The 26,000-nt window shown below is 38.4% G+C and overlaps 1 protein-coding gene across 6 annotated transcripts in view; it reads right to left on the reverse strand.

The window, feature by feature from the left end:
• Nucleotides 1–26,000, reverse strand: part of PHKA1 (phosphorylase kinase regulatory subunit alpha 1) — a 137,514-nt gene that overhangs the window by 109,927 nt on the left and 1,587 nt on the right. For all 6 annotated transcript variants that reach the window (XM_045995989.1, XM_045995986.1, XM_045995987.1 and 3 more), the window contains exons 3-4: nucleotides 18,820–18,867; nucleotides 16,814–16,982 (exon numbers count right to left, since the gene is read on the reverse strand). In XM_045995989.1, coding sequence (XP_045851945.1) covers nucleotides 16,814–16,982; nucleotides 18,820–18,867 — 217 coding nt within the window. The remainder of the gene's footprint in view (nucleotides 1–16,813; nucleotides 16,983–18,819; nucleotides 18,868–26,000) is intronic.

The following is a 26,000-nucleotide window of genomic DNA, read 5'->3' on the forward strand; positions in this document are numbered from 1 at the left end:
GAGTCAGAAATGAGGCCAACTCAGTGGTCTACTCCACTTACACTGACTTGTACTCCTCTATCAATAAGCCCCTCTCCTTCATTTTTAAAAATGTTATTGAGATATAATTCATATGCCATATAATTCACCCATTTCAAGTATATAGTTTAAAGGTTTTTAGGGTTTGAAGTGTTCTGCAACCATGGCCACAATCAATTTTACATTTTCATCACTCCTAAAAGAAACGCTGTACCATTACCAGTCATTCCCCATTTCCTTTCAAGACTTTCTCTCCCTCTCCCTCCACCTAAGCAATTGCTAATCTACTTTATGTCTCCAAAGATGTGCCTTACCAGACAGACGTTCATATATGTGCAATCATACAACTTGTGGCCTTTCATGTGTGAGTTCTTTCACTTAGCATAATGTTTTCAAGGTTCATCCATGTTGTAGAATGTATCAATGCTTCCATTTTTTCTATTGCTAAAGAATATTTCATTTTGTGAATGTATCATATTTATCCAATTATCAGTTGATGGGACATTCAGGTTGTTTCCACTTTTGGGCCCTTATAAATAATACTGATATGAACATCCATGTATCTACACAAGCTCTTGAGTGAACATTGTTTCATTTCTTTTCAGCATATACCTAAGAGTGAAATCGCTAGATCATATTTACCATTTTGCTTAACTTTTTGAGAACTGCCAGACTATTTTCCAAAGTGGCTGCACCACTTTACATTCCCACCAACAGTGTATAACGATTCCAATTTCTCCATATCCTCAGGAACATTTGTTGTTGTCTGTCTTTTTGATTTTAGCCATCCTAGGGGGTGTGACGTGGTATGTCATTATTGGGATCTGCATTTGCCTAGTGACTAATAATGTTCAGCATTTTTTGTGTACTTATTGCCCATAAATATCTTCTTTGGAGAAATGTCAACTCAGATTCATTGCCTATTTAAAATTAGATCATCTTTTTATTATTATTTTTTAATTTAAATTTATTTAAATTTTAAAGATTTCAGAGAGAGAGGTCACAAGTAGGCAGAGAGGCAGGCAGAGAGAGAGGAGGAAGCAGGCTCCCTGCAGAGCAGAGAGCCCGATGCGGGGCTCGATCCCAGGACCCTGAGATCACGACCTGAGCCGAAGGCAGCGGCTTAATCCACTGAGCCACCCAGGCGCCCCTCTTTTTATTATTGATCTGTGGAATGCTTTATATATTATAGATACAAGTCCCTTATCAGATATGTGATTTGCCAATACTTTCTATCCTATTCCGGGTTGCTTGTAACTTTCTTGAAGAGATCCTTTGAAGCACGAATGTTATGTATTTGATAAATTCCAGCTTATGTTTTCTTTAGTTGCTTATGGTTTTTGATGTAATGTCTAACTTGGCTTTGTCTAATCCAAGGTCAGGAAGATTTACTCCTATATTTTCCTTAAGTGCTTGCTATGAACTCCATTGTGTCACTCTGAGATCCATGTGTTGAAGCCCTAATCCCCAATGTGACTGTATTTGGAGATAAGACTTTTAAGGAAGCAATTAAGTTTATTTATTTTTTTCATTTTCATTTTATTTTTGCTAATTTTTTAATGTCTATCCCTATTTTCTGTTTTATTTCCTTTTTTTTCTCCAAGTTTTTATTTAAATTCTAGTTAGTTAACATACAGTGTAATATTAGTTTCAGGAGTAGAATTTAGTGACTCATCACCTACATATAAAACCCAGTGCTCTAACAAACTGTTGAACACTGCATCAAAAACTAATGATGGGGGCGCCTGGGTGGCTCAGTGGGTTAAAGCCTCTGCCTTCAGCTCGGGTCATGATCCCAGAGTTCTGGGATCGAGCCCCGCATCGGGCTCTCTGTTTAGCAGGGGGCCTGCTTCCTCCTCTCTCTCTGCCTGCCTCTCTGCCCGGTTGTGATTTCTGTCAAAGAAATAAAATATTAAAAAAAAAAACTAATGATGTATTACATGTTGGCTAATTGAACATAATAAAAAAATAAAACCAGGTGCTCATCACAAAAGTGCCTTCCTTAATACCTATGACCCATTTAGCCTATCCCCCCACCCACATCCCCTCTAGCAAATGTTTGTTCTTTGTAGTTAAAAGCCTCTTATGGTTATCCACCTTCTCTTTTTTTCCCTTCCCATATGTTCATCTATTTTGTTTCTTAAATTCCACATATGAGTGAAATCATATGGATCCATGTCATTGCAAATGGCAAGATTTCATTCATTTTGATGGCTTTTGATGATATACCATATACCACATCATCTTTATGCATTCATTGATCAATGGTCATTTGTACTCTTTCCATAATTTGTCTATTGTTGATAATGCTGCTATAAGCATCAGGGTGCATGTATTCCTTTGAATTACTTTTTTATATCTTTTGGGTAAATATCTAGTATTGCAATTGCTGAATCGTATGGTAGGCTTCTTTTTTTTTTAAACTTTTGGAAAACCTCTATACTGTTTTTCAGAGTGGCTGTACCAGTTTGCCTTCCTATCAACAGTGCAAGAGGTTTCCCTTTCTCCACATCCTTGCCAACAGTTGTTGTTTCTTGTGTTGTTGATTTAAGCCATTCCCAGAGGTGTGAGGTGATATCTCATTACAGTTTTGTTTTTTTTCTGACGATGAATGATGTTTAGCATCTTTCATGTGTCTGTTGTCCATCTGTATGTCTTCTTTGGAAAAATGTCTAATCATGTCTTCTGCCCACTTCTTAACTGGCTTATTGGTTTTTCAGGTGTTGTGTTTTATAAATTATTTATATACTTTGGATACTAAACCTTTATCAGATATGTCATTTGCAAATGCCTTCTCCCATTTTTTAGGCTGCCTTTTAGTTTTGTTAATTTTTGTTGTGCAGAAGCCTTTTATCTTGATGAAGTCTCAATAGTCATTTTTGCTTTTGTTTCCCTTGTCTTAGGAGACATATCTAGTAAGAAGTTGCTATGGTTGATGTCACAAAAGTTACTGCCTGTGTTCTCTTCTAGGATTTTGATGGTTTCCTGTCTCACATTTAGCTCTTTAATCCACTTTGAATTTATTTTGGTGCATGGTGCATGAAAGTGGTCCAGTTTCATTCTTCTGCATATTGCTGCCCAGTTTTCCCAACACCATTTGTTGAAGAGACTGTCTTTTGTCCATTGGATATTCTCTGCCCCTCACCCCCGCCCCGTCAAAGATTAACTGACCATATAGTTGTAGATTCAGTTCTGGATTTTCTATTCTGTTCCATGATCTATGTGTCTATTTTTGTGCCAGTTCCATACTGTTTTGATCACTACAACTTTGTAATATAACTTAAGTCTGGAATTGTGATGCCTCCTGCTTTGATTTTTTTTTTTTTTCAAGTTTACTCTGGCTATTTGGGGTCTTTGTGGTTCCATACAATTTCTAGAATTGTTTGTTCTAGCTCTGTGAAAAATGCTACTGGTATTTTGATATGGATTGCATGAACTGTATAGATTGCTTTGGATAATACAGACATTTTAATCATGTTTTTTTTCTTCCAATCCAAGAACATAGAACGTTTTTCCATTTCTTTGTGTCATCTTCAACTTTCTTCATCACTGTTTTATACTTTTCAGAGTACAGGTCTTTTATATAAACTCTTTGGTTAGGTTTATTCCTAGTGGTTTTTGGTGCAATTGTAAATAGGAGAGATTCCTTGATTTCTCTTTCTGATGCTTCATTATTGGTGTATAAAAATGCAACAGACTGCTGTATGTTGATTTTTTACTCTGTGACTTTACTGAATTTCTATATCAGTTCTAGCAATTTTCTGGTGGAGTCTTTACGGTTTTCTTTTTAAAAGATATATTTATTTTAAGGGGTCGGGGAGCATTAGGTGAAGGGCAGAGGGACAGAATCTCAAGCAGACTTCCCACTGGGTGGGGAGCCTGATGTGGGGCACAATCCCATGACCCATGAGATCATGACCTGAGCTGAAACCACAAGTTGGACACTTAACCAACTGAGCCATCCAGGTGCTGCTAGGGTTTTCTATATACAGTATCATGTCATCTGCAAGTAGTGAAAATTTTATTTCTACCTTACCAATTTGGATGCCTCTTCTTTCATTTTGTTGTCTGATTGCTATGGCTAGGATTTCTAATACTATGTTAAATATCAGTGGTGAGAGTAGATATCCCTGTCTTATTCCTGACCACAGAGGAAAAACTCTCAGTTTTTCCACATTGAGGATGATATTAGCTGTGATTTTTTTTCACATAAGGCCTTTATGATGTTGAGGTATGTTCCCTCTAACCCTACTTGTGGAGGATTTATCAGTATGAATGGATGTTGTACTTTGTCAAATGTTTTTTTTCTGCATCTATTTAAAGGATCATGTGGTTCTTATCCTGTCTTTTATTAATGTAGTGTATCATGTTGATTAATTTGAGAATTTTGAACCACCCTTGCTACCGAGGAATAAACCTCACTTGATTGTGGTGAATGAATCTTTTAATGTACAGTTGCATTCAGTTTGCTAGTATCTTGTGGATAATTCTGCATCAATGTTCATCGAGGATATTGGCTGGCACTTTTCTTTTTTGTGCTGTCTTTATATGGTTTTGGTATCAGGGTAATGCTGGCTTCACAGAATGAATCTGGAAATTTTCCTTCCTTTTCTGTTTTTTTGGAATAGTTTGAGAAGAATAGGTATTAACTCTTCTTCAGATGTTTGGTGGAATTCGCTGGTGATAGCATCTGACCCTGGACTTTTGTGTGTAAGGAGTTTTCTGATATTGATTCAACTTCTTTGCTGGTTTTGGGTCTGTTCAAGTTTTCTATATTTTCTTGTTTCAGTTTTGGTAGTTTATGTGTTTCTAGGAATTTATCCATTTCTTCCAGGTTCTCCAATTTATTGGCATATAGTCTTTCATAATATTCTCTTATAATTGTATTTCTGTGTTGTTGGTTATTTCTCTTATCTCATTTGATTTTATTTATTTGGGTCCTTTCTCTTTCCTTTTTAATAAGTCTGGTTAGAGGTTTGTCAATTTCATTAATATATTCAAAGAACTGGCTCCTGGTTTCATTGATCTATTGTGTTTTAAAATTTTCTATATAATTTATTTTTGCTCTAGTCTTTATTATTTCCTTCCTTCTGCTGGTTTTAGGTTTTGTTGTTCTTTTTTTAGCTCCTTTTGGTAAGGCTGTTTGAGATTTTTATTGCTTCTTAAGCTAGGCCTATATTGTTATATACTTCTCTCTTAGGACCATTTCTGCTGCACCCCAAAGGTTTTAGACCATTGTGTTTTCCTTTTCATTTATTTCCATGTATTTTAAAAAACTTCTTTCTTTTCCTGGTTGACCTATTCATTGTTTAGTAGCATGCTGTTTGACCTCTATGTATTTGTGGTCTTTCCAAATTTTTTCTTATGGTTTACTTCAAGTTTCATAGCCTTGTGGTCAGAAAAGATGCATGGTATGATCTCATTAGTACTGGCTAAGGCCTCATCTGTTACGTAGATCTGTTCTGTATGTGATCTGTTCTGGAGAACATCCCATGTGCACATGAAAGGAATGTATATTTTGCTGCTTTGGGATGGAATGTTCTGAATATATCTGTTAAGTCCATCCTGTCCAGTGTGTCATTCAAATCCATTGTTTCCTTGTTGATTTTGTGCTTAGATGACCTGTCCATTGACATAAGTGGGCAGTTAAAGTCCCCTACTATTATTGTCAATGAGTTCCTTTATGTTTGCTATGAATTATTCTATATATTTGGGTCCTCCCATATTGGGTACATAAATATTTACAATTTTAAGATCTTCATGTTGCATTTTCCCCTTTATTATGCTATAGTGCCCTTCTTCATCTCTTGTTACAGTGTTTAAATTCTACCCTCTCCAGTATAAGCATTGCTACTCTGGCTTTCTTTTGATGTCCATTTGCATGAAAAATGTTCTCTATCCCATCACTTTCTAATCTGCAGATGTCTTTAGGTCTAAAATGAGTCTCTTGTAGGCAGCATAGATGATTCTTTTTTAAAAATCCATTCTGAGGGACGCCTGGGTGGCTCAGTTGGTTAAGCGGCTGCCTTGGCTCAGGTCATGATCCCAGCGTCCTGGGATCGAGTCCCACATCGGGGTCCGTGCTGGGCGGGGAGCCTGCTTCTCTCTCTGTCTCTGCCTGCCACTCTGTCTGCCTGTGCTCACTCTCTCTCTCTCTCTGACAAATAAATGAATAAAATCTTTAAAAAAATACCTTTAAAAAAATCCATTCTGACACTTTGTCTTTTGATTTGAGTGTTTAGTACATTTACATACAGAGTAATTATTGATAGGCATGTATTTAGTGCCACTTTATTACTTGTTTTGTCATTGTTCCTGGAGATTTTCTCTGTTCCTTTCTTGTGTTTGTGACTTTCGGTCTTTCCTTTCCACTCAAAGATTCTCCCTTTCATATTTCTTGCAGGGCTGGTTTAGTGGTCACGAACTCCTTTAGTTTTAATTCCTCTGGGAAACTCTTTCTCTCTCCTTCTATTCCGAATGATAGCCTTGCTGGATAGAGGATTCTTGGCTGCAGATTTTTCCCATTTTGCATTTGAATACATCATTTCACTCCCTTCTGGCTTGCCGAGTTTCTGTTTAGAAATCTCCAGCTAGCCTTATGGGTCTTCCCTTCTAAGTTAAGGACTTCTTTTGTCTTCCTTTGTTATTGTTGTTGTTGATTCACTTTTAATATGGAAACCCAGAGGTCCATTCTGCCTGTAGCCTGTGAGGTCTGAGAGTGAGAGAAAGCATGTTGGATGGGCTTATGAGGGAGCTGTGGGGACGTGGTCTTAAGGGGAGTTGGTGATGGGTTCTTGTGGGGAGTCCTGTGTTCCTCCTCCTCCTCCACTGCAGGTGGCAGGAAGAAGGCACTTCAGGAAGAGACTCAGAGGCTGTGAGATGATAAAGTCTCTCTTGCTTCCAGAAGGGCAGGCCCAACCTCTGCTGCAGTGGAGTCCAAGCACAGGGCCCCATGCTCCCTGCATCCCTTGCTGCTTTAAAGATTCTTTTCTTTATCACTCCATTTTGCAAATTTAATTACGTCTTGGTGTGGACCTGCTTTTGTTGATTTTGATAGGAGTTCTCTGTGCCCCTGGATCTAGATGTCTGTTTCCTTCCCCAGATTAGAGAAGTTTTCAGCTATTATTTCCTGAAATAAACTTCATGTTCCCTTCTCTCTCTCTCTCTTTTGGCACTCCTACAATATGTTATTAAATTTGATGGAGTCACTGAATTCCTTAAGTTTATTCTCATGTTCCATCATTTTTCTTCCTCTCTTTTGTTCAGCTTCATTATTTTCCATTATTTTGTTCTCTACATCATTTATTCATTTCTCTTCTTTTCCAGCCTTGTGTTCATTGCATCAAGCCTATTTCCATTCTCAGTTACTGCATTTTTTTCTTTCTGATTCTTTTTTACTTCTTTTATCCCTGTGGTAAGGGCCTTCCATTCTTTTCTCAGGCTCAGCTAGTATCCTTATGATTTTTGCTTTAAATTCTCCATCATGCACATTACTTCCATTTTACTTAGATCTCTGGCCATGACCTCATCTTGTTCTTTCATTTGGGATGAAATCCTCCATCTTGGTATTTTGTCTAAATCTCTAGCTTTTTCTGTCTGTTAGACAAGCTCGTATGTTTCCTGCTCCTGAGAATAATGGCTTTATGAAGAAGAGGTCATACAGTGTACAGGGCCCTGTGCTTCAGGATATGTCTCTGGTATGTATTGCATGCATCTGCTGTCATGTTTTGGTTGCTCTATCCTTCAGCCAGGCATCTGCAGAGGCTCTCCTTGCCTGAAGTGGGCAGTGTTTGGTTCTTGACCACAGTGTGGCATGTTTTAACTAATGCTCTTGTCTGGTTGTGAAATGAGACCTGACACCATTTCCAGAAGAATTGAAGCCCCGCTGAACTCTACTTGGGTGACATGTGGGCAGATTTTTCTGCTGGTCTTCTGGGCAAGGGACCTGCCATGCTGGGACTGAGGCAAGGGTGACTGAGAAGGGCAGTCCCACAAGAACACAGGGAGGGGGGGCTTGCTGTAAGCATGTTTGGCAGTCAGTGTGGGCAATGCATTGCTTCCCACAGGTGGTTCTATATTTATGGTGAGGGGCAGGGGAAGAAAATGGTGCCATACAATTCCTTTGTCCCCACAGAGGCGTCTCTCTGAACTCTGCCTCTCAGGAACATACTCCAGGAAGTGAAAATTGTCTCTCTTCTGTGTGCCCCAAGTGTCCTTCGGATTGCTGTTTCCATACCATCTGCCCCCCGGGGGTTATTTGCCTGCCTTCTATCCAGGCGAAGGGCAGTGCCTTCATGGCTCCATCCCAGCCAAGCCTGCTGATCTTTAAAACTCTGGTCCTTAAGCCCTGCTGGTTGTAACAATTTACGAAAGTAAGCCCTTCTCATTTTCCCAGCCAATGGCTTTGAGGAAACGTTCTCCTTGTGCATTCTAATGTGCTCCTCCCTCTCTCCAACCATAGCTCTCTTCCTTTGGCAGCACCCCATGATTTTTTTCTCCCCTAAAGCATGTCTGTACATTTCCTACCTTCTTTGATGTGGCTTCTTCTGTCCCTTAGTTGTGGACTTTGTTCTGTCAGTCTTCAGATTGATTTCTGGGGTATTCAGAATGATTTGATAGTTATCTAGTTGTGTTTGTGGGATAAGACAAGCTTAGGGTCCTCCTACTCAGCTGCCATCATCTCAAATCTCTCTGTATAATTTTATATCTTTTTAAAAAGTTGAGAGGAAATTAGATATTTATACTTTATAATATTAATAATGTAATTTACCATTTCTGGTGGTCTTCCTTTGTTCCTGTGGATTTATCATTGGTTTGTTCCCCCACACTTCCTTAATTCTCTCATTATCAAATATATTATACTTTATATACTATAGCCGCAATGATACAATTATACTATTTTATACAACTGATTTTTAGATCAGTTAAGAAAGAAGAGATATGTAATTATATTGTATTTTATAATTATTTTTACCACTTTTTTTTTTCTCTTTTTTCATTTTTAAAAAAATTCACGTATAATTAACATACAGTATTATATTAGTTTCATGTATACAATATCATGATTCAACAAGTCTATATGTTTCTCAGGTCTCATTAAGTGCACTCTTTTTAAAAATTTTTTTACATATATTTTTTAAACAAGCTCTATGCCCAACATGGGACTTCAACTCATGACCCTGAGATCAAGAGTCCTATGCTCTATTTACTGAGCCGGCCAGGTGCCCCAAGTTAAGTGCACTCTTAATCCCCTTTATCTATTTCACCTATTCCCATCCCCAACCAACCTCCCCTCTGGCATCCACCAGTTTGTTCTCTGTATTTAAGAGTCTGTTTGTTCATTTTGTCTCTTGTTTCTTCATTCATTTGTTTTTTTAAGTTCCACATATGAGTGAAATTATATGGTATTTGTCTTTCACAAGTACTTTGGTTTTTTTGTACAGATTCCAATTACTATCTGGGGTCACCTGATTCCAACCTGAAGAACTTCTTTCATAATTCTTATAAGATAGGTCTATCATCAACAAATTTTCAGGTTTGATTTATCCAAGAATGTCTTCATTTCACTTAATTTCTGATAGTTTTGTTAGATAAAAGTTCTTGGTTGACAGGTTCTTTTTTGAATAATGCAACATTCCACTTCCTTTGGGCCTCCATTTTTTCTTTTTGAAGAGAAGTCAGCTAACTTTTATTTGGGTTCCCTTGTACAAGTCATTTTTCTCATATTGCTCTGAAGATATTCTGCTTTTTAATATTTTTACTATTATTCTTTCTGGATGTGGATCTCTATTTATCCTACTTGGAGATCATTAAGCTTCTTTGATGTATAGATCAATGTTTTTCACCAAATTTGAAGTGTATTCAGCCATGATTTCTTTGAATATATTTTCTGCTCCTTACTTTCCTTTGGATAGTCTCATTACACATGAGTTGATGCTCCAAATCTTGTTCTACATTTTTCTTGGGTTCTATTCAATTTTATTATATTTTTCTTCTGTTCTTCAGATTGCATAATCTCTGTTGACCTATCTTCAATATGCTGATTCTTTCTCCGGCCAGCTCAAATATGTTTAGCCTCTCTAGTGAAATTTTCAAAAGTATACCAGCATTTTTCACAGAGCTTGAACAAATAATCCTAATATTTCTATGGAACCACAAAAGACCCTGAATAGGCAAAGCAGTCCTGAAAAAGCAAAGCAAAGCTGGAGGCATCATGATTCCAGATTTCAAGCTACATTACAAAACTGTACTCATGAAGACAGTATGATACTGGCACAAATACAGACACATAGATCAATGGAACAGAAGAGAAAACACAGAAATGGAACCACAACTATATGGTCAACTAATCTGCAACAGAGCAGGAACGAACATCCAGTGTGGGGGGGAAAAACAGTCTCTTCAACAATTGCTGTTGGGAAAACTGGACAATAACATGCAGAAGAATGAAACTGGACCACTTTCTTACAGCATACACAAAAATAAATTCAAAATGGATGAAAGACCTAAATGTGAGGCAGGAAACCATCAAAATCCTAGAGAACACAGGTGGCCACCTCTTTGACCTTGGCCATAGCAATTTCTTACAAGGCACATTGCTGGAGGCAAGGGAAACAAAAGCAAAAATGAACTATTGGGACTTATCAAAATGAAAAGCTTCCATAGAGAGAAGGAAACAATTACAAAATTAAAAGGCAACAGGGGCACATGGGTGGCTCAGTCAGTTAAGTGTCTGCCTTCAGTTCAGTCATGGTCCCAGGGTCCTGGGACTGAGTCCCGCATTGGGCTCCCTGCTTAGCAGGTGAGTGTGCTTCTCCCTCTCCCTCTGTCCCTGCTTGTGTTCTCTCTCTCATTCACTCACTCTCTCAAATAAATAAATAAAATCTTAAAAAAAAACCCTAAAATGTAATATATATAATGGCAGAAGATTTTGCAATTGACTTATCTGATAAAGGCTTAGTGTATTGTATGGATAGAGGTTTCTATGATTTCTTTTGCATAACTGACTACCCCGACCTGCACCTACACAGGTTGGCTAAAGAATGTTATTTGTGACACTTGTGCTGCATAAATGACCTTGGGAGCCTGATTAGTTGACATTAGCTGGACTCCAGGTCAGCTAATTGGCCCTTCTGGTCTGGATGCCAAGAACTATATATTTTGCCTTACATCCTTTCCAGCTCCAGGCTGGGCTGACGCCCCACAGTGGAATCTGGGAGGGGAGGCAAGCACACCTAGCCCAGGATCCTTGACTATGTAAAGAAATGATAACATAGGAATGCAGCTTGCTCCAAACCGCACTAAAGCAAAGGATTGTTTAACTTCAGACCCCCATCACTTGCCATGACATTTGACCTATAAATACAGCCCTTATGGGGATGATCAGTTGGAAGTCTCAACTGAGGTAAGGACTCTGTCCACGCCTCTCAATAAGGTCTCTAGCCTAGCTATATCCAAGGGGCTTCCCCAACTAATGAGATTGGATGTTGTAAGTACTCAATTTTATATGCCTCTGTCTTATAGTCCTTTACTGCTTACGATTGCCCTCATCTATGTGCAGATTTCCCTTTTCTTCTTTCTGTTTCTATTAGATTTTTTATAATATCAATAGTGTTTTGAAACTAAAAGTATGGCTGCCATGAATCTTTCCTTTAGGACAGTTAGTATCCATAATCTACAAGGAATTTATCAAACTCAACACCCAAAAACCAAATTAATTCAGTTAAGAAGTAGGCCGAAGACACGAATAGACATCTTTCCAAAAAAGACACACAGATGGGCAACAGACACATGAAAAGATGTTCAACATCACTCATCATCATGGAAATACAAATGAAAGCCACAATGAGATACCACCTCACACTGGTCAGAATGGCTAAAATCAATAAGTCAGGAAACAACAGATGTTGGTGAGGATTTGGAGAAAGGAGAACACTCTTGGTGGGAATGCAGACTGGTGCAGCCACTCTGGAAAACAGTATGGGGGTTCCTCCAAAAGTTAAAAACAGAACTATCCTATTAGCCAGTAATTGCACTACTAGGTACTTACCTAAAGGATACAAAAATACAGATTCAAGGGGGAATATATACCCTGATTTTTATAGCAGCATTATCAACAATAGCCAAACTATGGAAAGAACCCAAATGTCCATTGACTGATGAATGGATAAAGACGATGTGGTATATATACCCAACAGAATATTACTCAGCCATCAAAAAGAATGAAATCTTGGGACACCTGGGTGGCTCAGTGGGTTAAAGGCTCAGGTCGTGATCCCAGGGTCCTGGGATCGAGCCCCGCATTGGGCTCTCTGCTCAGCAGGGAGCCTGCTTCCTCCTCTGTCTCTGCCTGCTTCTCTGCCTACTTGTGATCTCTGTCTGTCAACTAAATAAATAAAATCTTTTAAAAAAAAGAATGAAATCTTGTCATTTGCAGTGAGGTGGATGGAGCTAGAGTATACTACGCTAAGTGAAATAAGTCAGTCAGAGAAAGACAAATACCATATGATTTCACTTGTATGTGGAATTTAAGAAACAAAATGGAAGAACATATGGGAAGGGAAAAAAGAGAGGGAAGCAAATCATAAGAGACTCTTTTCAGGGATGCATTAATGGGAGATATGTATTAAGTAGGGCACTTGTTATGATGAGCACTTGGTGTCAGATGTAAGTGATGAATTATTAAATTCTATCTCTGAAACCAATATTACACTATATGTTAACTAACAAGAATTGGAATAAAAATTTGGAAAAAAAATAAGTTACTATACTTTTCAACTCCAAAATTTTCATTTGGATCCTTTTTATCTCTTTATTGATATTCTCTATTTGATGAAATGCTTTCATCATATTTTCCTTTACTTTGTTAAGCATGGTACCCTTTGGATTTTTGGACATTTTTATAGTAAGTGTTTTGAAGTCTGCCTCCTAAATTCAACATAATGGTTCCTCTCAAAGGCAGTTTCGGTTATCTGCTTTTTGTGTGTGTTGACTCAGACTTTCCTGTTTTTTTGCATGTGTCATACATTTTTGTCGAAAACTAGATAATGCAGAAAATATGTTGCAGAAACTCCTTAGATACATCAATACCCTCCTGTATGGGGCTTGTTTATGTTTAATTGCTATTTTTTTAGTGACTTGGGTGGACAATTTCAATGAAATCTATTTTTCCCACAGTATGGAGCTTCTGATGCTGTTCTCTGGAGGATGTAGCCTTGGGCATACACACTGTCACCCAAGGAAGACCACAGTTTTATTTTAGTCTTTTGTGGTGTCTGCCTCTGTTGGTATCATACTCAGTTGTTAAACTCCCAATTGCCAGCTGATTGCTCTATTATACTGTATATTGTTCTGAAGTAAAAATTGTCCCACAGTCTCATCCAATTAAATTCAAGCCTCATTTCAGGATTTTGAGACCAGCCTTGGACACCTGTTCTCACCCTAGGATAACACTTTTTAGCTGTCTCTGTCCCTGGCTCTCTGCTAAAACTTCTAGCTAGTCTATGGGTTAGTTTGTTGCTCTTATTGAGCTATAAAACTCCTCTTAATTTCTTAGAACAAAAAAATCTCCACTGTTTTTCAATGAATACCCTTAGACTTGAACTTTCCCACAGTCAGTTCCAAATAAAGTCGGTTTTCTTGGGAAGGACTATGGAGCTTTTCTGTCTGTGGCCTGTCTCTCCTTCCATGCTACAAGCAAGGTGGGCCAAGCCTATTAATTCTTGGACTGCTCCGTCTGGGGTTAAGCTCCATGGGTGGGACTAAGGAGTAGGAGTAGAATTCCACATTCCTTAGTTATTCTTGGCTGGACCAGAGCTTCCATAACGCAGAGGTGGGGAGAATGAGAAATGCTGGCAACCTCTCTCGGGGAGATATCATAGCTCTAAACTGGGAGGTAAGGGAAGAGGAAGCCTTATATTCTTGGCTGCATTCATGCTGAGTACTGCTTCTGTCATGGTGAGGGGGGAGAGGGAGGAAGTAGGTTGTAGTCTAAATGCCACACTCTTGCTGCTCTTATCAAGATTCAGATTTTCTGTTTCTCTGCTTGCCATATGCCCTTAAGACAATGTCCAGTGACTAAATGGTTGGGTTTTTATAAATTTATTTTCACAATTTATGGTTATTTTGTTGGGGGGAAGGGCAATCAACTTCTAACTAAGCCTCTCTTTTAACCAAGGTTGAGATTTTTAAGAGTTCAAACATGTGCAGAGAATTACATGAAAGATGAAAATTTTCCATGAAGATCTTTCATAATCTACTGATTACCTCTCACATCTATCCTTTTCAACCTCAAGGGTATTGCCTTACATGTGTTCTCCATCATTTCTTGCCTCAAGTATTCCACTAACCTCCTGACTAGTCCTCCAGCTTAATTTTCTCATCCATTCAATCTATCCTCCTGCTACTGAGCCAGTCATCTAAAAGCTTCTTGATTATTTACCCTGAGTAGTTCTCTATTGACTATAGACTAAACTCCAAACTACCTAGCATGATTTATAGGCCTTTAAATAGCTAGATCCAACTGTCTAGCTTCATCTTTTGGCATTTTTCTAGATCTATCTTACTCTCTAGCCATAGAAGATAACTAATATTACCTTGGTGGCCAGTATCTTTCCAACTTTTGTGCTGTTGTCATGCTATTCCCTTTCCTTCTCTGACTTGTAAAATTCTACTTATTCCTATTTATTCTGCAAAAGTCTGATCAACCTTTATTTTTTTAAAGATTTTATTTATTTATTTGAGAGAGAAAGAGAGAGAGAACATGAGAGAGCACGAGCAGGGGGGAGGGGCAGAAGGAGAGGAAGAAGCAGAGTCCCTGCTGAACAGGGAGCCTGAAGTAGGACTGGATCCCAGGACCCTGGGATCATCACCTGAGCTGAAGGCAGATGCTTAACCAACTAAGTCACCCAGTCGCCCAGCCCAATCAAATTATATCCATCTTTTTCCAAGCACCTATCAAAGTCAGCTTATGGGGGCACCTGGGTGGCTCAGTGGGTTAAGCCACTGCCTTTGGCTCAGGTCATGATCTCAGGGTCCTGGGATCGAGTCCTGCATTGGGCTCTCAGCTCAGCAGGGAGCCTGCTTCCCTCTCTCTCTCTCTCTGCTTGCCTCTCTATCTACTTGTGATCTCTCTCTGTCAAATAAATAAATAAAATCTTAAAAAAAAGTCAGCTTATGGAGGTGAAAATCAAACATTAAGTCAGAAATCAACAAATACTTGTTGAATGAGTATGTCTTATATAAGCCTCTTTAGTATATTTGTACTCCCTTCTGGACTCAAAATGAAAACTATAAGAAATATTTAGACAATTTGCTTTGTAGAAAAACATTCTAGAGTGGGTACTAAAAGAATGCTGGAAATGAAGTTATAGCTGCCATTCTATATAAATGTATAAAATCTAAAAATATACTTATTCATGGAGCAACCTCCCCTCCAAAATATGGGAGTATATGGGTAGCCATGTTATCATTTTAATAAAAGGTATTTCAGCTTCTGGTCTGTGCATTCCAGAGGGTTTAGAAGAAAAAGGAAGGCTTTATCACCAAATATTTATTTATGAAAGAAAACGAGAACAAGAATTTTCTGGGACAATTCTTCCCCCGAATGCCCTTAGTACTCAGGAATTCTATAGCCAGATAGGAAGAAAAAGAAATTCAAATGTCAAAAAATGTGGTATTCTGAGTACATTCACTTACTCAGGAAGCTCTGGAAAAGGTCCTATTTAATTTACAAACAGAGTGTGATCGGATTCATCATCCACCCCAAGTTAGGAAAAATAAAAGGAAATTATGTTGGTTCTTACATTTTCCTTTTTCAGGTAAAGACCTAAACCTAATAACAAAACCATCAGAAAAGGGTGTATTATTCAATAATAAAAAATAAATATTTGGGGCGCCTGGGTGGCTCAGTGGGTTAAAGCCTCTGCCTTCAGCTCAGGTCATGATCTCAGAGTCCTGGGATCGAGCCCCATATCGGGCTCTCTCCTCAGTGGGGAGCCTGCTTCCCCCTCTCTCTCTGCCTGCCTCTCTGCCTACTTGTGATCTCTCTCTCTGTCAGATAAATAAATAAAATCTTTAAAAAAATAAATATTTGAAATCTGATTCCTAAGTTAATTCCCTTTAATGTAATTTAGATGCGTTTAGACAGATGCCTTGTTTATAATACATATATAAAGAGTAGTAGAGGGGCGCCTGGGTGGCTCAGTGGGTTAAAGCCTCTGCCTTCGGCTCAGGTCATGATCCCAGGGTCCTGGGATCGAGCCCCGCATCGGGCTCTCTGCTCAGCAGGGAGCCTGCTTCCCCCTCTCTCTCTCTCTACCTGCGTCTCTGCCTACTTGTGATCTGTCTGTCAAATAAATGAATAAAATCTTTAAAAAAAAAAAGAGTAGTAGAAAGTAGGTGATTCAGTTTATGTTAATACTTACTAAAGGCTGGTCAGTGTATAGCATGAGAACAAGAAATGAACCCTAGCCCTTCTTTCTGATCTCACCATCTCATGGTATCTGAGGATTAATGAAAGACAAAGAATACCCATCTAAATAAAATAGACCCCGGATTTCCTGGTTCTCCATTTAAAAACAATTACTTAGTACCCCAGACTTATTTTTCAAGGGAAAAGAATATTAAATAGACCTCAGAGAGTTGGTTTCTCTGTAAAAACTGTGCGAAGTATTGTATTTCCATTGGGTGTCTTTGAGAAAGGTCAATGGCTATGTCGTTTCCGGGAGAAGCCACAGGTGCAGGAGCCAGTACTCCTCACTGCAGTGGCTCCCAGCCACTCTGTCCTGCTACTGACCTGAGGCAGTCATTTGTGCTAAGAAGAGCAGGTACACGGAAGTAGCGTCCAACTGCAGGTGTCCCCACTGGTCATCACCCACTACAGTGGCACAGGTTTTAGTATTGTACTTGGCATGGAGGCTATCCTTGGTACTCTGACTATACTTGAAGGATTCGACTTTATCCACCTGAAGAAAACAAGAACAGTAAAGGCAGGCAATGCAGAAACATTATCCCACATGCCATCCTTCTGTAGCACTAGAACAAATCTCATTGCAGTTGTTTTACAGGCGATGGTGAATATTTAAAGTACATTGTTACTTCTTTTTCCCTACACTAAGGCAACTAGGAAAGTTTGCTGTTGTTGTTTTTTTAAATTTAAGCAATTTAATTATAAAACCATGCCAGTTAAGGCCAACTATTTCCTACTCACTACCTCCCTTTCATATTTCTGATGGTTGTTTTGCCACACGGCAGATATCAACTGAGATGCAGAGGGGTTGAGTGTGAAAAGTCTAGTAAGAAGAGCCAAATGAGTTGTAAAAAAGATACATTTGTTCCTGAAACAGAGGGAGGAATTTGGAGGGAAATTAGGATAAGGGGACCTATTTGAAGGCGTACTGGAAATTGCTGGGGAGAGATACATGGAGTGACAGAGAAAAATGTAGGAATGAGGGCTGAAACCAGAGATCAGAAAGGAAACATCATGCAAGGGACAACTGAAAGACTTTGTTCCTGAAACTGAGATTTGATTATATGTGCATTTGCTATATCGTAGAAATTACTGTACCTTTAAATAAGGTTCATGAAGTTGGTGGCTTTAAACCTGTTTGGTAAGGTAGAAAATAGAAAATTCAAATATCTAAAATACAAAAAAAAGGAGCAGAGAAGGGGAAAAATAAATTATAGCAATGAGTGATGGCAATGAGCTAATACAGGCAAGAGCACTGACAAAGAAGTTCAGAAGTCTGGAGTTGATTTCTTTCTACTTTAGATTTGTGGTGTACCTGTGGATAGTCATTTTACTAATCTGGGCCTTGACTTCTAATAAAATGTGATCTTGGTCTCAAGAAAGTCAGTTTAGATTCAATGTGCGCAATATGTGTAAAGATCTCCTAGGATAAAAGTAAAACACTTTTTCTTTTTCAGTAAAATCCTTTTGAATGAAAAAAAAATCATTAGCAAACCCAAAAGATAAACCACAGGCTACTGAAAAAATCTGCAGTGTATGTGACAAAACATTAATATCCGTAATGTACAGCAACTCCTCAGATAGTCATGAAAGAGACAGCCCGAAAGAAAAATAGACAAAGGACCCAACAGGCAATTAACAGAGGAAATGCAAGTTTTCAATCTACACAGGAAAGGATGTTCAACTTCATTCAAGGCCAGGAAAATGCAAATTAATCTAATTAGTTAAAAGCCTTTGGTACTAATCTCTAATCCTAAAATCTAAAATATTGCCATAAAGTTTCTTCCTTTTTAAGTTCTGTGCCAAAATTTGTTTGGTGGCAACATTTGATCCAAATTGACATGGGTCATTTGTAGTCTTTACTTATTTCACTGAGTATGAAAATGCATGTTTCCCTATGGAGAGACTAATGTTTTTGATGATGCAGTGCTGTTCTGGACCTGCTGAGAGCACAATATTCTAGTATTTGCACTGTACTGAAAAATCTGAAAAAAATCTGTATTCTAAAATGTATCTGGTCCCAAGGGTTTCATATGAGGGCTTATATGCCTATATCATCTTTACTCAATGTACTTAATTGCATGTACAGTAATGATGAAGTATATCAAAAAAGGCATTTGTGGGGGGGGTGGGGAAGACCGGAAGGAAACATTCCAGTGGGTTGGGGTGGTGAGATCTGGGCGATATTTCCCTCCTCGATTCTAGAAATTTTCTAAAATCACTGTCTACTATTTGTGAAATCGAAAGAATATAAGCTGTGAACATTTCCTAAAGGGTACAGACACGATTACAATGTGCTTTTATTAGAGAGGGAGCTGTTAACAATGCCATACCTGTCTGATCATGCAGTGCAGCAGGCCCCTCATCAGCTTCACTACGCTCTGCAGAAATAAATGGGAACAAGACTGTTATAAACACCCCTAGCTGCAGGAACACTTACTCAGCAACTGCAGTTGGTACATGACCTTTTCAGAACAAGTAACCCTACCCTGGGTTCCTATTTACATGGCATTTACTTTATAGGCACACAGAAGAGCTAAATTGCAGCTAAAAGTGGAATCAAAAGTGGCAGCTGGTGCCTCTTTCAGGTAAAAAAAAAATCCAAGCTCCAAGAGGTTTATACAAAACCAAGCCAACCATCTTGTTAGAGGACATTTTGCTGGGAGAAAAGACAGCTCAAAAGTCCTAAAGCTATGAGGATATTTTATCATAGATCCTATGGCCTAAAGAAGCCAACATCATCACTTTTTTTTTTCCTAAAGTACCCAAGACTTATCTTCACGAGTTCACAGAAATATTTATCTGTATATTTTCCATAAAGAATAAATGAACTTCAATTCAGAATAAGTGCAAAGGGGAATAGTTAGTGCAACTCAACCTCTTTTCCATGAAAAAAAAGCTACAGTCATTCTTCAGTCTCAAGTCATCACTCTTTCTCTTACTAGGGCTTGGCAATTTCTAATGCACTCAGTTTTCCATTCACGTTCCAAAATTCTGATCACCAACTATACACTGTACTAGTTGGCATAATATAACATAGTAATAATAATAAAATTACAATATAGTAGAGAAATAATATGCTATACTAGTTATAGTACATGACACTAGAAGGGCCCATCAACAGTGGCATGGGTAGGCAATATATTTTGGAAAAACACAGTATCAAACAGCTTCTCCATTTCTTTAAGCTTTCTGTTTCACAGTCCAAAAGAAATATAAACAGGTTACTCCAGGGAATGCTAGTCCAGAGGTGGCCTCAGGACATCTCTGAAAACTAATCTGTTTGGGAGCCAGGTCATTCTGTCATTCCTTCAAAACAGTGAAGTGGGACTATAAGCAATAGGCATAATAAGGATAAGTATCTATTGAATTATGCTCAAGTCTTTATGTAGTCTTTTACTGAGAATAAATAAAAGGTGTTTCCTTGGGAGAATTCTCTTTCTCATTTTTGTCTTCAAATGGTGCCCTCCCCTTACAGATCAAGCGAAGTATATAAATGTGTATCTATATATATATATCTATATATATATATATATAGAGAGAGAGAGAGAGAGAGAGAGGTGGGGGGAGGGAAAGAGCGAGTGAGTGCGTGTGCTTACACATAAGAGAGAGCAGGCAGGCAGTATATGATCACGTCACCCTTTAGAGCATGAAGTATTATAAATGATGAAACTGACTGCCACCCCTATAAGAAAATCCCTATCACAAAAAAGAGGGGGGTCGCCTACGTGGCTCAGTCAGCTAAGCGTCCACCTTCAGATCAGTCATGAAGGTGACTGATTGAGCCCCTAGGATTGAGCCCCTCATTGGACTCCCCGCTCAGTGGGGAGTCATCTTCTCCTTCTCCCTCTGCCCCTCCCCCTGCTTATGCATTCTCCCTCTCTTTCTCTGTCACAAAGTTAAAAAAAAGAAAACCTCTATCACTACTTTGACCCTACAAAAAGAGACCATCCTTTTAATATACCCTGTTAGAGAAAGCATTTAACACAGCCTCCTCTGTGGGGAACTTGATTCAATTCTGAATTATCTTCTATATGTCACCACATACTCACAGGTTTCTATCACATTCTTTCAACTTTCTTTACCATCAAGCCCTGCTACTGCTACCAACATTTTCTTTCTTTCTTTCTTTCTTTCTTTCTTTCTTTCTTTCTTTCTTTCTTTCTTTCTTTCTTTTTGAGAGAGAGAGAGAGAATGAGCACAAGAGCATGGAGGGGGAGGGGCAAAGGGAGCAGAGAGAGAATCTTAAGCAGGTTCCATGCCCAGCACAGAGCCCGACAGGGGGCTCGATCTCATGACCCAATGCTGAGATCATGACCTGAGGTGAAATCAAGAATTGGACACTTACTGCCTGAGCCACCCAATCACCTCTCTGTTTTCTTTAACTTAAATAGTAAATGTGGGAATCATGGACCCAGTGGAGAATTCCTGGTTTTACATTTGTCCTCCTGGAATGGCCACTGTCAGCCATTTCTGTTCTCAAGTTCTAACTTGTAAGTCAGGATAAAATTAATAGAAAGCATGGGGAAGAAAAAAAAGAAAGCATGTGGATATGGGGATGAGGGAAACTATTTGTACTTTGTGTTCCCCCAAACTTACCATTTTCTGTTTCAGTGCTCTAGTTAGCATTAATTATACATGTTCATTCATATAGTAGAGCTTCTAACCACATCAAGTGACACCTTCTCACCTACTCTTTTTGAGAATATGGATCTATATATTTGTAAATTGACATATAAGGATATATAACTGTACTCAAACATATCTATGTAAGTATTCATCTCTATCTCTCTCCAGGTATATGTACAATCAGATGTTTGTTGATCATCTAAAATATATAAAACACACTCTACCAGACTTTGTGGAACATAAAGATAAGGGGGAGACAGAACATAAGAGTTAAAGAAAAAAACTAAAATACAAACACAGTCTATCTAACAACTCCTAGTTATCCTTTAAAGTCCATTTCCTCTGTGTATCCTTCCTTGCTTTGTTCAAAGTAAAAACATTCCTGCCTGTGTCCCATAGAACTTTCTACTGTATTTCTCTCCTATAGATACAGTGTAATGTATTGTTTAATTATTTGCTTATATATCTGTCTCCCTCATTAGATTATAAACTCCTTAAGAAAAAGGGACAGAGACCAGGTTCAGAAATAAAACTTTGAGTCAGGGGTGCCTGGGTGGCTCAGTCATTAAGCGTCTGCCTTTGGCTTAGGTCATGATCCCAGGGTCCTGGGACTGAGCCCCACATTGGGCTCCCTGTTCAGTGGGAAACTTGTTTTTCCCTCTCCCAATCCCCCTACTTGTGTTCCCTCTCTCACTGTGTCTCTCTCTGTCAAATAAATAAATAAAATTTAAAAAAAAACCCTTTAAGTCAATGGACTGAATAGACTTTATATTATTATTATTATTTAGAGAGAGAAGGAGCAGGGGAGGGGAAAGGGAGAGAGAGAATCTTAAGCTGGCTCCGTGCTCAGCACAGAGCCCAATGTGGGGCTCCATCTCATGACCCTGAGATCCTAACCTGAACCGAAATCAAGAGTCAGATGCTTAACCTACTGAGCCACCCAGGACCCAAGCAGGCTCTATTTTAAAAAATGTATATTCCATGTTTGCAAGTAACTCCCAAATCGCTTATCAAAAAAATCGTGTGTGTGTATGTGTGTGTGCATGCATTTTGAGAGAGGGAGGATGCAAATATGACAAAATGTTAACAATTTAGTAAATCTGGATAAAGAGTGCATGCAAATATGCTCATTTTACTATTTAAACTTTTTTGTAAATTAAAAAAATTTAAAAATAAGAAGTTAAGAGCTAAATATAAAGATTTTGTCCCATTTCGGTTTTTATAACTAGTACGGGGTCTGGCATATGATAAATTACATAAAGTCTGCTAAATGAAAAAGTGAACATGTTGAGTCATACAGACCGCAAGTGATCTAGAAGTTCCAAGACAGCAGTCCCGGGAAAGAAGTGGTCACTGTACAACTGAGTGGTAGTCTTAGGACAGAAACCAGAAAAAAAGTAGAACTGGTGCTGGGCTTTGAAAGGGGAGCATTAGCTCAGATTGGAAGAGAACAGGCATTGTGGGTGGAAGAAACAACCTGTAAAAAGGTTCAGAGGTGAGAATGTCCATGATTTCCATGTTGGAAAAATTCACAAAGACTTAATCTGTAGTCATTAAGTCCAGGCTGTGTTCATGGCACCACCAAATTCCAGCCTCATCTTCAAGCTTCAGTCCATTCACTTGTAAATTGGAGTAGATAATACCTAAATCACAGGGTACTGTGAGAATAAAATACTAGTAATTATGGGGAAGTATGCAGTACAACAAAAAGTATTTACACCAATGTCAGGTATTCTCATTAAGGGGTTGTTAGAGGAGTAATGAAGACACCAACCTGGCTGGAACTGGGGGTGACAACGCAGGGCACCAGAATGTAACGATACTGAAAAAGCAGGCTAGGACCAAGCCCTAGAGAGTCTTGCCTATCAATCTAAAACATCTGGATTTTACTGGTAGGAAAATGAAAGCCACAGAAAAATTGCCGAGAATGCAAATGATATAATTTAAATTTTCACAACAGTGTTAAGTGATGAAAGTCTAGACTGTGGTTGAGGCAGAAGGGAATAGAAAGGAGGAGATGAATTCAGGAAAAATTATAAGAATCAACAGACTTTGGTCTGCATGTATCAAAAGGCAAAAGGGACAAGTCAAAAATCACCCTAAGGGCAGTGTTTTATAGAACACTAGTCAGTCCAGGAAATTCTGGAAAGGCTGTAAAACCCACTCCCATCTCAGATTCGAAATGCGCATTAATGTATCAAAGACTCTGAGAAATAATGGAGTAAAGGAACCCACTGTTTAATGTATTCCCAAACCTACTTGACCTAATGTTCCACAAATACACTATAGAAAATTCTCTAAATAACGTTGCCCAGGTGGATGTGGGTAGAACGAGGACACCAATAAGAGAATAAAGGCTGTTCCCCCAATCTCCCACCCCTGACCCTTCAAAACCCTCAGGTGTATGCTGAGTTGCTGTTTTTGGTAGTCTCTTATTTGTTTTTAGTATGGAACATGGGGTTTCAGATATTCTGAGCTTGAGAAGTCAGGAGCAACTGAGCAGAAGACAATGAAAATCAGGGTTTGAAACAGAAATGAGATCAGAGTTAAAGATGCAGTTTGGGAAGTCATTCTTACAAAGGGTATGGTTCAACTCCTGAGAAAACATAAGAGACTACATAAAGAGAACAAAACTGAGGAGAAAGCAGAACTGGAGGTATCTGAAGAGCTATGTCTATTTGTGTGCTTATTTATTTTTATGGGTGTATTTCTATATCTATGTGACTAAGAGCAAAGGGCATTTATATATAGGGCAAAGGGCAACATATATGTGCATAGTTACATTCTATGCACATATTCTATATCTATATTCTATATCTAAGAGCAAAGGACAACATATATGTGCATAGTTATATTCTCAATCTAAGATAGAAATAGTCACCAAACCCTTGTCTCCTAATTCTTTTTAGTTCTCTGCCGTTGTTTCTTAGAGAGAAACCAAGGTGAGAGTTGGAAGGAAAGGTAAAGATGTTTAACAATCAGTGGTTTGGGAAAATTCACACAGTAATGGAGAGTTGAGAGTAGGTGGGAATTTAATTTATGGATTTCCTGGATTTAATCTATACTCACTTATTGGCCACAAATCAGTGGTTATCACCCCAGCTGCACTTTAGAATCAGTTTTTTGGAAAATATTAAAGTCCCAAGGCTTCACTTTCAGAGATTTATCTAAATTGTTCTAGGGTGGGATCCAATAAGGGTATTTCTTAAAAGCTTCCCAAATGATTCCACTGTACAGTTAGAGTTTAGAACCACTCACGTAGATTAGGGACAAATGTAGCTCACCACGTGTTTTATAAATAAACCTCTGGCTGCTTTTGTGCAATAACTGAAGAGCTGAGTGGTTGGGCAGAACCCACATGTGACCCACAATGCCAAAATTATTTCCTATCTGGCCCTTTACAGAGATGGTTTTCTAATCCCTGGTCTGAATTAACTGAGTCAGATTTGAGGAAAAAAGTTAATGAGACCTAATAATAAAGTCTGTTTTAATTCATGAAGAAAGTTCATAGAAATTTTATGATTTCCAGAGAAATGTTTCTGTTTTTGAAGATGCTTCCTATTGCCATAATGTTTTTGAGATATTTCAAAGTTATTATTGAGATAGTATGAAAAATATTTTGGGGCCATGTTAAAAACTATTTAATGAAACATTAAAATTTTAAAGTAAACAATTCAACGTTTCCTTAATTTTTCCCCCTTCCTCTGTTAAATTCTTTCTTTCGGGACCATAGAAGGAAAATGTTAACTTCGTAGAATGACTAGTCAACAAGGAGATAACAGATTTATTCTAATGGTATTGAAAAAAAATTTGGTCAAATGGTACTAAATATGGAATCCTGGGTACTGATATTAATCTCTAGCAAAACAAACAAAATACTGAGATCAGAATAGCCAAACATTACAGTAGGATGCAGGCTTTCCAGGGTGAAAGAGTAGGATTACAGGATTTTTGAAACACTCTTCTATATTTTCCAAATTCTTACAATGGCTATGTATTATTTTATAAGTCATAAAAATATTGATCTGTACTTCCTGAGCTAAAGCAAAAACTCCAGCAGTTTTTTTCTCAAGGGCCCAAGTGCCTCTCAATAACAGCTTGAAGGAATAACGAATACCTACTGTTGCAGAGGACAACATGGTAAAGCTTCCCTATTGCCAAGAACCACAACCCCGCAATATGCTGAAGCTCTTAAAAAATAACTAAATCTCAATATTCTGATTTATAGATGAAGACTACAGCTCAGATTGCCCAAGTCTGAGGGATACCACTTGAGCAAATGGCTGGTGTAGAATCATCTCCACCAGAGGAAAAGAATTCACATGTACCTTACAACAGACAGCAGACTATCACAACATTAAGAGACCTTATGTAGCTCAGAATATCATTTCCTGGGTCATTAAAGAGAATGAAGCACCCTCTGTCGAAACAGTTCTACAAAGGATGTTATTTTCTATAAAGATGAAGGGCCTTAAAAGTTGGCTTAAAGGCATCTGCTGACTCTGACCTTATTTTGCTGAGGGAGAGGGACAGGCTCTGAAACAGAGGTCATGAGTATAAAATTCAACAAATAAATTCTTTACCCGCGTCTAGTTTGAAGGTCTGCAAATTTGTGTCTGTTACCCTCATACAAATACCACCTATCATTTAAAAGAAATGAAGAAAATTGATAGACACCTGCCCCCAAATATTCTTCTCAATGAGAATAAATATGCTCAAGGCTGCAAAATACCATTACTTAGAAAGAGGATTATAAATTTCAGCAAAGATCCAAGGATAGGCTTTTCCACTGTAACAGAACAGACTGTGCCCTCTCCCTCCTGAATCAGCAAGTTTCATGTTTCCACTCCACCAAAAAAAGTTAGTACAATACAGGAAAGCTTTT

Source organism: Meles meles, chromosome X, assembly GCF_922984935.1.
Source record: "Meles meles chromosome X, mMelMel3.1 paternal haplotype, whole genome shotgun sequence".
In the NCBI taxonomy this organism is placed as follows: domain Eukaryota; kingdom Metazoa; phylum Chordata; class Mammalia; order Carnivora; family Mustelidae; genus Meles; species Meles meles.